Genomic DNA, 13742 nt, shown 5'->3' with positions numbered 1-13742 from the left:
CACTGTCCCTCATCTCATGAGTGCATAATGACAGTCGCTCCATGTGGACGTGTTTCTTTCTCCCACTGTTGATATGAAAGGTGTCAATTGGATGAGTCTGGCCACCTGAGGCATGATTCTTCTTTTTTGGGGTTGTATGACAGAAGGGAGAGAAGAGGGAAAATAAAAAAGGAGTAGAAGACAAGGAGCAGTTTGCGCTGCCAGACATCTCCCTGAGCGATGAGCAATGGCCTTGTGCCCAGGAAGCATCTGTAATCAATTTTAGCTTTAATGCTGTTAACCACTATTGGAGGCTTATACATTCTAGAGTTTTATCTGTATTGTTAACTCTTGTGGCTATTTGAAACACATAAAAGCTCTGGATTATTTACATATGTCATAAATTAATTGGGTCTCATTAATAAGATATGCATTTCTGTATACGTTGTTCATATTCATTGTAGGAACAGTATGTGTGTTAGGAATTAAATTAAACTGTCCGCATTTCTACACGATTAACACGGATTAAAGTGCCCGCGTACTTTTATCATTATGTAGGTAACAGTATAATGGAATTAGTTACGTTCGACAACCATTATAAGAAAGATAAAAGACAAATTCTGAATAAAATTCTCCACCAATAAAATCGTAATATGTCTCATTGTATCCGCTCACAATTTCTATTGAAAGGAATTAGCTTTAATAAGGGAATTATGATTAATTCACTTATTGGAGTAATATATATGAATTATATATATGAAAATAATATCATCATATTTTAGGTATAGCTTTAGGGCCAGATCTTTGAAAAAATCAAATGACGAGATTATTTGTCAAAATATACCACAGTCAAATTATCTTTGAATACAAACAAGACTTTTTTGCTAATCTGAACATAAAACTAATCAAACACATACAAACATGGAAACAGGTTGTGAGTGAATTGTAACAGAAGGTGAATGAAAATGATCTATACAGAGAACATAAACTGTATGGAGTCTGTAGACAATGCCTTGAGAATCATTGATACATAATTCAGTCTAACTTGATTTACAATCGGGTAACTCGAATTATATTGCTCTTTCAGCAAAGTCTGGAGATGTACTTGCGTTTCTTTGCGTTGCTTTGTTCTTTGGCTCTTTTTAGAAAGTTTGGGTGTTCCGTCGATGTTTTGGACCTCTGTTAAGATCATGGATGTCTGTTGCTGGGATGATGAGGCGGGGCTTTGAAGCGAGGCCTTCCGCGAGGGAGACTCATGACTCCAGTTACATGTGTGTGTCGTAGCGCAGAGAAGAGAAGGGCTTCCTCAGAGCTTTACTCCGTGCCTTCCTGGACTTCTACATTGCACAGAACTTGAGGTGCGCCGGGGCAAGGCTGCAAGCCACAAGGGTCAGAGCGTGGAGGATGAGGAGCTGAAGAGGAAGTGGAAGCACGGAGCAAGAGAAGAATTCAAGGGGGTTGTCCAGACTGGTCTTTTAACACATTCAGTTTGTTCACACCCCAAAGAGGCTCTAAGCCAATCATTCATTTCATAAGAAAACTACAACTGCAAATAACCCGAAAATACTTCACACCATCATTCTGGAATTTAAGAGACAATCAATTACATACCAATTGAATTACATAACCATACACTTGTAGCATTAGTTTGTCCTGCTAAAGAGAAGTTCTCAGATCCAGTCTGTTCAATCTCTGAACAATGTGTCTTGAACAATGACGATGGTCATGTGATATAGGAAATGTCTCATTTTTATATGTTCAGGTGTTACTAAATTAATGAAACAAAGGGACTTCTTTTTTAGCTGCTGTTTGCAGGATAAGGATTAGATGTCTCGGGATCTCCTGATCAGTTTAGTTTAGGTGTAGCGAATTTGTTTATATTGAAGGACAAAAGGATTGTGTCTTAGCGTTTCCTGGGGTTTCCAGGGAGTGTGTTCTCTGGACAAGTCTCTTTTGTTCGTTTGACCATTTTATCATCCAAAGGCAGGCCTCAACTAGACTCCTTGGCACCTAGCAGAGCAGAATCTTTTAATTTATGCCGTTGAGGAATTCCAGGGTTAAAAGGTGGGGTTTTCCTTGATTCAGGTCATTTTGCATAGCAATTGTTCGTTCATCTGCACCGAATATGCTACATCATCCTTATGTAAATGTTCACATTACATTGAATGCTCTAAGTTTCAGAAGCATTATTTATGAATGATTTGCACAGAAATTCGTTCTGCTCGTGTTTCAATATATACATTGTATTTATGTGCCATGAAGGCTCAAATGTAAATTAATATGTACTGAAAATGTACTTCTGAATATCCTTGTGTTGTTCTAAAGTATTTTGCCTTTAATAATGTATAAATGCATATAATTTTCAACCCATTAAATGCATTTAATTAATATAAAGTTATAGAATGCAAACTGCTTGGAGACTTTAAAATACTTTGACCTTCCAACTTTTGCTTATACAGTGTGTTCAAACCCAGAAGGGTTTGGCTTGATTTAGTCAGTATGACGTAGAGTCTGACTAAGAAAAGTGAGAAGTTGTAGCCTGAAAGAAGAGAGAAGTTGCTTCTGCCATTGATCTTAAGCCTGGAGCCTCACTCATGTTGTGCTGAGAGGTGTTACATTCAGCCTGGCAGCCTCCTTAGGGGCAATTCAACAGTCATGCCTCGCCAACACTCTCTAAGAGGAAGTATCGGGGTAGTCAATTGCCTCAGCGACCCAAGGGAGCCAACGTAGCAAGAGCAATGCTCCTGGCTCCATTCGCATCTGGGAGTATAATAATCAGTGCTTGCCATTGGCTTGCTTCAGCGCAAATTTCCACACCAGAGGGTTTTTTTTTTTTTTTTTGCTAAGCAGCATTAATGAGGAATCACAGGCAAGCAGGTTACCATAAATGACTCATCTTCACATGGTCTGCTTGGTCTTTGCAGTATCTTCTCAAAGTCAGAATTAGTCCCGTAGCGATGTTTCATGCATTCAGTTAGAATTAACACAAAAAAAATGGAGATCTTCCAGCCCAAGAGCTCATACACTATTAATGGAAAAGATGCACCATTTTATTTCAAGTTAATTTACTGTTCACCCATCATAGACCTGAAGAACAGTTACTTTAGCATATCACCTGAAAGTCCATCAGTCTACGGCACATTATTCTATCAGTCCTGATAAAGGAAGGAAGGAGTTATGGGACGTAATGAACACTTGCACTTGCACTTGCAATTAGAGTCTTTAATCACATTGAAACTCACTCTTCCCTGAAAGTATTGTTTTCCAATGGTGGAGCCATCTGTAGAATGCCTGGCATCAAAGGCAGTATCCATTCTAACAGGTTTCTTTTCTCAGAAATAGAAAAAGAAAATAGATGTCCGAATAGATGTCCCCACACATACTGTACACGGAAATGATAACCTGCCAACAGGAAATCACATGATATGAAAATAATATTTTAATTATTAAAAAAGTGTATATGTAGTTATTATAATAACAGTAATAATTTCAATATTTGTATTATATTGTTATATATTTTTATCATTTATTAATATCTATACATCATTATTTATTTTATTATTTATATTAATATTCAGATATTGTAATATATTTTATTATATATGTTATACAACCCCAAATCCGAAAAAGGTGGAACAGTATGAAAAATGCTAATAAAAACAAAAAGGAGTGATTTGGAAATTATATTCACCCTTTGCTATATTGAAAGCACTACAATTACACAATATACAATGTTTTACCTTGTGAATTTCATTTATTTATTTTTTTAAATGTACAGTAATTTCAAATCAGATAATTGCAACATACTCCAAAAAAGTTGGGACAGTCGTGTGTTTACCACTGTGAAACATCACCATTTCTTCTAATAACACTTATTAAGCATTTGGGCACTGAAGACACAAGTTTAAGTTTAGAAAGTGGAATTTCCCCCATTCATCCATTATGTAGGTCTTTAGCTGCACAATTGTACAGAGTTTTCACTGTCATCTAATGCGCTTCATAATGCGCCACACATTCTCAATTGGAGACAGCTCAGGACTGCAGGCAGGCCAGTCTAGCACCCACACTCTGCTAACACAGGTATGCACTTGTAATCTGGGCAGTATGTGGTTTGAAGTTGTCCTGCTGAAAAATGCCGGGACGTCCCTTGAAAAGACAGTGCTGGATGGCAATATATGTTGCTCCAAAATTTGTACATATCTGTCTGCATTCATGGTGTTCTCACAGATGTGCGAATTACCCATGCCATGGGCACTGACACACCCCTGGCCCATACAGACACTGGCTTTTGGACCTGACACTAATAACAGCTTGAATGGTCCTTTTCCTCTTTGGCCTGGATAATACGACGGCTGTGTTTTTCAAAAGCTTTTTGAAATGTGGACTCTTTGGACCAAAACCACTGTTCTACTTTCCATCAAAGATGAGACCAAGCCCAGAGAAGTCGGCAGCACTTCTGGACAGTGTTGATGTATGGCTTCTGCTTTGCAAAGCAAAATCTTAACTTGCATCTGTGGATACAGCTGCAAGTGGTGTTGACTAACAAAATTTACTAAAGTAATCCCAAGCCCATGTTCATGATATCCATTACAGATGAATGATGTTTTTTAAGACAGTGAAGTCTGAGGGATCGGAGGTCACACGCATTCAGAAGTGGTTTTCATCTTGCCCCTTATGCACCGAGATTTGACCAGATTTCTTGAATCTTTTGAAAGGCCCAAATCCTTCCAGTTTGTCTTTGGGGAACATTGTTCTCAGTGTGCTGGATTATTTGCTGAAGCATCTGTTGGCAAATTGACAAGTCTTGAACAATCCTTGCTCTTGAAGTACTAGGCTGTTTTTGGAGGCTCCCTATATACAATGACTCGATTGCCTCACCTGTTTAACATCTCCTGTTTCACATCGCCTTGTTATTACAACTCGTCAAATTGTTATTAGTCTTAAATTGCCCCGTCTCAACTTTTTTGGAGCGTGCTGAAAATATCTGATTTGAAATTACTGTACATTTTCAAAAAACAATGAAATTCACAAGGAAAAACATCATATAATGTGTAGTTGTTGTGCTTTCAATATAGCAAAGGGTGAATATAATTTACAAATCACTCCTTTTTGTTTTTATTAGAATTTTTCATACTGTCCCAACTTTTTCGGAATTGGGGTCGTATTATATTTTAATTTATTATTTACATGATATTGTATAATATTGAAAATAATATTTTTAATTATTAAAAATATAATGTTTAACTATAATGCAAGTAATAATAATAATTATTATTATTATTATATTTTATTATATATACATATATTTGTTATTTATATATAATATATACATATATTATTTATATAAAATGTATTTTTGTCTATATATAACTTTATATTTTTATGTATATTATTATTATATAATTGTATATTGCATTTATTTATATTTAAAAATAATAAATCTGTCGAAATATTGCTTTTTTTCAAATAAAATTTTGGACCTTCAATATCAGTGTTCAAACATCTATTTCCTTTTTCTGCATTTGTAACATTTTGTCCTGCACCTCTACCCAACTTTGGTTTGGATGTGCACACTTACCCAAAGCTTCTTTTGTCACACAGCCAGCCCAAATGCCCATCATTATAAAGCATAAAGGTAAAAGTCTTCATTCCTCTCTCTCTTGGAAACCTGAAAGTTAATGTAACACTTAAAATGGCACAAGTAAAAGGATATGACAAAGTACCCTACTGAAGAGGCCTTTAGCCGACAGGTGACAAGTGTAGTTTTTACCATTCTTTGCCTCTCTTCACGCCCCTTGGAGCTTTCAAATACCTGTCCAATGTCATTATTTGCAACAGGCACAACAGTTGGAGACCAGCGGTGGTTTCTGGCAGAGTTCTACCGTGTCAGGAAAGTGGGGCAGCTTTGAACTTCACAGAGTTTGAGGGAACCAACCCTTTGATCATTTCTTCACCCCTCCAACAAAAGATATGTCACAGAGTGGCAAATGGGATGTCAAGGGTAGTGTTCTTTGTCTTTGCCATAGTTGAATATAAGAACATGTGGACATTCTCCTTGTTCTGTAGTCTGTAAGCATAGAATGTGTCAATAGAAACCTTCAACTCGTCCATCGACGCATTCTGAGACCTTGTAAGACTTGTTTTCTCGTTGCTTATCTTCACTTTGTTTTGTGGTTTTATGCTGATGCTAGGTTCTGCTTTAGCGTACTTGTCCAGATGAATCAACCTTATGAATGGTTTGACTTTTTATTCGGTGAGAGTGAACTCCCTCATAATCTGATACACACTAACAATATTGTGTCATGAATCTTTTACTGCTAATAGAAACCACTCAGTCGTTTTAATAAAGAGTTAAGCATCCATCATATAAGATAATGACAACCCCAAAGGGGCAGTCACACTATATTTTAAGCAAAATTATTTCAGACCGCAGAACGAATATAGGCAAAAGTATAATATAATAAATATTATTATTTATCAATAAAAATAAAAGAAAATCTTTCAGATTTTATTTTCAGCCAAGAGGTCTATCTGTGACGTTTAGATCCTCTGTTGTTCTAACGTCCTTTCGCTATGCGAATTCTCTAGTTAGAGTTTTTCAATCTTTATAATATGTTATGCAGCGAAGACGAAAATTCTTTGCATATGCTTGCATACCAACTCTCCTATGTTTACCTGCAAATGAATGGCAGTGAATGGAACATAAAGACTTTAGTGGCTGACAGATGTGGTAGATGGGTGATTACAGAGATTTTCTTAGTTTAACTTTTAATGTAAAACTTCACTAATTCTATTTCTCTCACCCTCGCCACAGCTCACTGTTTTTAGTACTCTCAGCAGACCTATTGATTCATGTTTAGGGTGACGTGTTACAGGGCCAGTGGCCAATGGCTTTAGTTATCTCCTCCGTCAGCTTTTTAGGCCGTCTCATTCACACATCAAACAGGCTCCCTCCACAGCCACTGACTCCAGATCATTCCTTCATTGATTGATTTCTGTAATGACTCCACACTAGGAGGCCTTAAACTAAACTGACAGCGGGCTAACGTAGCGTATATAGATCTCAAAGAAAGCACATTGTGTTGCGCACCCTCCATAGACTATCCAGACACAGAGGTTTTATATCAGTTTTAGATAATCAAATGTGGATATCCAAACTTACGTGACACTTGTCCTAATTAGTTTGCATCACATGGAGAAATTGCATGAATGTATGCATTATTACAGACCAAATACTTCATACAACTTTGGAATTAACTTTTCTGAAGGGTATTTAAAATGAGAGGATTTTGCACTTTTTTTTTTTTCATGGCTGAGGCTATTTGCACTAAGTGATGGATGCTATTTTATCCAGATCAAACACTTCTCTCATCTCCCTGACCTTCACTGTGACCAAATCACTGCGAGGAATCACTTTTATTTATTATCATTAGTAGTATTATAGGAAATATTAAGAGTGGAGACATGGGAAAAAAGTATGACAAAAGGTGGAATTCGAACTTGGATCATCAGTATGACAAAGCATTTTCACACAGTCGTAACACTCTGAGCTACTACATTGACACGTGGTGCGCAATTTGTCATAAACTCGTGTGTCTCTCTATCAGACTATTGGAGTGCAAATGTTCACTCCGTTCTCTTAACCCACTAAAGGTCTCCGTTAACTAGTTCAACATCTGTGCCCGATTGCGAAAAATTCTAATATGCCTGCCTTCATTTGACCAGCAGTTGACCCCTAAGAAATTTGTTGTGGTTTCTTGAGCTTGGTCTCAGAAATGGTGGGCAGAGTTAGTGTAAATAGCCTTTGCCAACAAGATGGGCTGTTTGCACTTAGTGTAAATAGACACTCTGTTTTTTATACTGTATATATAGGAGGGGGCCTGGGTAGCTCAGCAAGTAAAGATGCTGACTACCACACCTGGAGTTGCAAGTTCGAATCTGGGGCATGCTGAGTGACTCCAGTCAGGTTTCCTAAGCAACCAACTGGCCCAGTTGCTAGGGTGGGTAGAGTCTCGTTGGGTTAACCTCCTCGTGGTCTTCATAATGTGGTTCTCGCTCTCAGTGGGGAATGTTGTGAGTTGGGCGTGGATGCCACGGAGAATAGCGTGAAGCCTCCACATGCGCTAGGTCTCCACGTTAACGCGCTCAACAAGCCACGTGAACAGATGCACGGATTGACAGTCTCAGATGCGGAGGCAACTGAGATTCGTCCTCCGTCACCCGGATTGAGGCGAGTCACTATGCCACCATGAGGACTATATATATATATATATATATATATATATATATATATATATATATATATATATATATATATATATACATATATATACTGTATATATAGTCTACCCTACACCATTACCTTTCCTTGTTGAACAAGGTTCAGTTTTGAGACCCTGATTATTATCTGAGGAATATAATTATCATGTCTAGATGACATGCTGATCTTTGTATAGTGAATTTTTGCAGTCTATCATGTCCACATTGTCCTGATGTAACTTTACAGCGGAAACAGAACTTTCATGATTTCAAATAGCAATATTTGTAAGAACCGTGGTCCCCGAATCCCAGGGTGTGCTGAGTGACTCCAGCCAGGTCTCTTAAGCAACCAAATTGGCCCGGTTGCTAGGGAGGGTAGAGTCACATGGGGTAACCTCCTCGTGGTCGCTATAATGTGGTTCGTTCTCTGTGGGGCGTGTGATGAGTTGAGCGTGGTTGCGTGAAGCCTCCACACGCGCTATGTCTCCGTGGCAATGCACTCAACAAGCCACGTGATAAGATGCGCGGGTTGATGGTCTCAGACGCAGAGGATTCATCCTCCGCCACCCGGACTGAGGCGAATCAGTATGCGACCACGAGGACTTAAAAAGCACATTGGGAATTGGGCATTCCAAATTGGGAGAAAAAGGGGAAAAATCCCTGTGGTCCCTTCCTATTCTATCACTCTTTGACTATTCACCTTTCTGTCAGTTAGTGATTTATTGTATGGTCTTTGGGCATCTCTAATTGTAATAGCAGGTTTTATTTAAAATCAAATCATGGTTGTTGAATTAATTCTAATCTGTAAAACAAATTTGTGATGAAATGTCCAGCTTTTGCTTTAAAATGCTAGAAGTCCTCAAGCTTCTGCCCTGACCAAATACTCTGCATAAAATACAACCGAGAACTAGTTATAGTTCCTGCGTTTAATTTTTATCCTTTTTGTCCTTATTTAGTGGAGTTTTCTTGGTGAGAAATACCTTTTTCTGTGTTTTTGTTAACATTCAACCTGAGGCAACTGGTCCCAACAGTGTAAACATGTTTCTCTTTCAAAGAATATATTTTTACCATTTTAATTCATAACCTGTCTTTGTCTGTCTCTTTCTCTCTTTACCCCTCAAGGATGGCTACTCACAGTATCACTTCGTTGGCTCTGCCTCCACAATAGAGAGAGATAGACAGAGACCATATTCATCCTCACGTACTCCGTCAATATCCCCGGTGCGGACCTCCCCCAACAACAGATCAGGTGAGTACTGTATATGTTTCCCCTTACTTACATGCCCTTCTCTTTGGTCTTGTTCACACTGCACACAAATTCGATCTCACGGTCCACACACTGTCATTTTGCAAGTGATGAAATCTGATCTGGTTGTTCAGACAGTATAGTCAATAGCTGGTGTGTCTACAACAGTTGCTATAGTGGTGATGTGTTACAATGCCCAGAGACTTCCTCATACAACAACTAAGAGTAGCTCTCATTGTGAAAAGAGAGAATGGATAACTCGAAATTTAGCCTCTGCTCATGTCTATTATGACGTGTCGTCTTAGTGCTGAACTAAAGAGACACATGAGAGAATGAGTGACAAGGCATTTTACGCATTCATGCATACAGTATGTGTGCTCAAAATCACAAACTCGTTCAGTCATTTAATATTTGCTACATAGTGAATGTTGCATATTTCACTATATGAGGAAAGAGTGAGCGAAAATGAGTGTATTACGACACAGCCCCAGACAATATTGTGACGTTTGTAAGACGTTAGATACACATTGCATCTGTAATGATCTGACTGTTCAGACTGGCACATTGCAGTAAATTAGATTTTGAAAACTGAATTTCATGTGGTTTAAAAAAAGGTTATATTTGTTTACATTAGTTAACACAAAAGTTAACATGTACTGAAAATGAACAATACTTTTATCAATATTGGTTAGTGTTAATTTCTACATATACTCCTATGAACAAACAGTAACAAACAATGAACATAAATAACTAAAATAAATAACATTAACCAAGAATAATAAATGCTGTAAAATTATTTTGTCGTCTAATGTATTAACTAATTTAAAATATATATTTTTTAAGTGTTATCAAAAAAACTAAATGGTTGCACCAAAGAATCAGATTTGTGCTGTCTGTCTAAAGAAACACTTTATCTCTTAATGAAAAACAACATATTTCTGTAGTGCTGAATGCACGTAATGCACTGTCCATGGTCCTGAACTTTCCCTGTTGTTTGGTTTTTTTTTTTTTAACAATTCTATGTATTCCTTCTCTATTTTAAAACGATAACAAAACTTAATGAGGCAAAAGCCCCTGCTGTGTTCTCTCTTTAACCCTGATAGAACTGATAGATTCCAGTTAAACTGATAGGGATTCGTCAATGCATTCTGGGACTCAGGGTTAACGATCCACATTACTATTGGGGTTAGTGGATTCATGGCTGGCTGACTGTGGCTGTAATGTGTTTTCCAGTGGACTTAGCATCTCGCTGAAGCAGAAAAGTATTTTTTCCCATAGTCAGCTTTTGAGGACGATTGGCAAAGGAGGTTGAGCTGTAGAAGAAGGGGGAGCTGGGAATTAAGTTCTTTCTTCCTCAGCAAATTTTGCATTGAACTTTGCATTGAATTCCTGGTCAAATAGTCACTGTCTTATCTACCCTGCTGAAAAGACCAGCTTGGACTTTCCATGCTGGTGTCATAGCAAGAATTTGGAATGAAACTGAAGGTGTTTAATCAAAATTAGTATAAAGTCATAAGAAAAAAAAATCCATCACAAGTTATATGAAGGTGTTTTACATTGTCAGCATAATGACAGAAAAAATACAGAAATCTAAAAGAAGTTCCCCCTGATTATGGCGAGGGACATTCTCATTCTAGAGAGCATTTGATTGGAGATGAATCAGTGTAGTGCAAGATAAGTCATCTATATTTTTGGTCAATTTTCACAAAAGAGGAGCACTTTATATTTAAAATGCATGTTTCTACTATAAGTTATAGTTTTGTCAACTTTTAGAAGAACACTAGCATGTAGATGACATCAAAGCTAATAGACATGGATTAAAAGCCACAAAACTCCAATTTTGATTGCAGGGAATCTTTAAAGTTAAAACTGAACAAAAAATGTTTTTGTCAACAACAGAATTTTTTTATTTATTGCATGGTCTCATAAAAATTCATTACTTTCATTCAAGACTTGTATTTAAATTATTTTTTACAGCATGAAAAGTGTGATTTATTGACACTTATGGTTGATTTTGCAAACGTGCCAAGCGGACAGTTAATGATGAGCCGCTTTTCTGCTATAGTGAAATGTAGCTGGTATATCAGGACTTAATTATTTTGTAACTCACACAAAGTAGGCCTATTAGTGCCACAGACAAGGGGATATATAAGTATTGCAGTAGACGGTTTTCCTCTCCTGAATCCAGTGGAGCTCTGACACAAAAGCCCTTTCTCCAGCACAAAGCCAGCTAAATCACAAAGATCTGCTGTATACCACATCTCTCCAGATCCACAACATAATATCTATTGTTTGTCTACAGAAACATACTGTTTTCATTTTCTACAGTTGAAGTCATCATCCATTCAGTAAATGTATAGCTTCACCTGAAGATAATCAAATCAAAACTGTACTGAATCAAATGCATCAATACTGATTTTCTCGGAAACTGCTTTGTGTGTTTCTGAGAATCACCATTTGTGAGATTTATGGGAACATATCAAATGATCCTTTGCAATTCTCTTGTTGACTCAAGTGAGTAATAACAGCCAGAGCTGCTCATTACTTAAGACTGATAATCTGTTATGAGCATAATTTTGCAAAATTATTCATTGTTGAAAAACAGTGATTAGATTTTGTGTCATATCAAGGCAGTTTAGAGGAGGGTAAAGTGCTTGCAGTAATAATCTTATTATGGGTTTTAAATAATTAGCATGCTAATGTTTCTATTTGCCGTTGTAGGTAGAGTATTGTTCTAAGTTAATATGTGTTTTAATGAAAATTGGAGTGTGTATGTGTGTGTGTGTGTGTGTGTGTGTGTGTGTGTGTGTGTGTGTGTGTAGTGTGTAGTTTGTATGATAAAACCTTCTCTGAGAATTAACAGTGTTATATTTTTAAGATGGCACGTCAAGCTAAAATTATCCCTGCTTTTAAAAAACACCTCTTGACACCTCTGTACCATTCTGTTGTGTTTATGTAATTGCGCTCTAAGAAACGCATTCAGCTGGGGTCAGGTAATTGTACAGGACCTCCTTAAGACCAATTAGTTGACTAGTCATTCAGACAACCCACTGTTGTGTCATGGTTAAGGCTGATCACAGAGCTATCTGTAATAATGGTGTGTGTGTGTGTGTGCATGCGCCTGATTGTATGTGGGTGTGTCTAAATCCTTCTGTGCCAGAGAAAGAGGTCTTCCATGCCTGTGAACCCTCGGGCAGCCGTGTGCTTTAGAGATAGTGCTGCTGCCCACTATCCAGAGATCCAGGCTCTATCGGACCAGGCTGTAGGAGGGCTGGAGGGGGAGTGGCGTGGATCTGGTTAGAGCATTGAGGCTGGAAGCAGATTTTTAGGCACAGTGGAAAGACTAATTCTTGATCTCTGTGACCTTCACAGTGCCTGGGACAAAACACAGAGCTCTGAGCACAGTGACTCTAAGACACAGGCAGAAATCAGGTCAAACTGCTTGAAAACAAATAATCAAATATAAATCAAATAATAGAAGAACACTGCTCTCATAATAGTTCTAGAGGAGAACTTATATTGTGGTTGTGCTGTTTGTGAAGCCAAACATCACTTACTATTTCACATACATTTCAAAATCCTGCACTGATTGTGCTACAGACATGAATGATACGGCAATTTGTACGGCTTGTTGAGGAGAGTTGTTCTATTTCACATACATTTCAAAATCCTGCACTGATTGTGCTACAGACGTGAATGATACCGCAATTTGTGCGGCTTGTTGAGAAGAGTTGTTCTATAACTTTTCCAACTGTTGGGCCTCATGTGCTCAGATAGGAGACAAAGGCAGGCCTACACACAGTCATAAAGCCTGACTGAGGCCTGTAGGAGCATTCAAAGCCTGTTAACACAGAATCAGCTGCCAAAATCAAAGGGAGTCCAAACAGACACCAGATCCCATCAAGCCTTGCTCACTTTACACCTAGGTGTGAAATTCGTAAGGATTGAACTCTCAACTCCTATTGGATGAAACGCATGACAAAACGCGTCCCTCAACCATGATGTTATAGAGAGTATAAAACCCCGGAGATTCCTCCTAAGCCTTGCTTCCAACGACAGTATTCGCTGCATCTAGTTGCAGCCCTGCTGCTCCCAGGTGTAGCCTCGCTACCCAAGGAAGTAACGTAAGTACCTGAACTTTGGCCATACAGTCTCCCTCTCACTGGACGAGCCGAGATTCTTCGTGTTCCACTGAGCACATTAACGGATCCGAAGGAGATCGCTGAGCAATCTGCGTTTCACCCATTTGCCTGCAGAA

The 13742-nt window shown here is 38.1% G+C and overlaps 1 protein-coding gene across 3 annotated transcripts in view; it reads left to right on the top strand.

Annotated features, from left to right (window-relative positions):
• LOC127434765 (catenin delta-2-like) overlaps positions 1-13742 on the top strand; it is a 426842-nt gene that overhangs the window by 406036 nt on the left and 7064 nt on the right. For all 3 annotated transcript variants that reach the window (XM_051687724.1, XM_051687723.1, XM_051687725.1), the window contains one exon: positions 9361-9487. In XM_051687724.1, the coding sequence (XP_051543684.1) occupies positions 9361-9487 (127 nt within the window). The remainder of the gene's footprint in view (positions 1-9360; positions 9488-13742) is intronic.

This window comes from Myxocyprinus asiaticus, chromosome 44 (genome assembly GCF_019703515.2).
Source record: "Myxocyprinus asiaticus isolate MX2 ecotype Aquarium Trade chromosome 44, UBuf_Myxa_2, whole genome shotgun sequence".
NCBI lineage: Eukaryota > Metazoa > Chordata > Actinopteri > Cypriniformes > Catostomidae > Myxocyprinus > Myxocyprinus asiaticus.
Note: the sequence above shows the minus strand (reverse complement) of the source record. Positions and strands in the feature narration are given on the sequence as shown.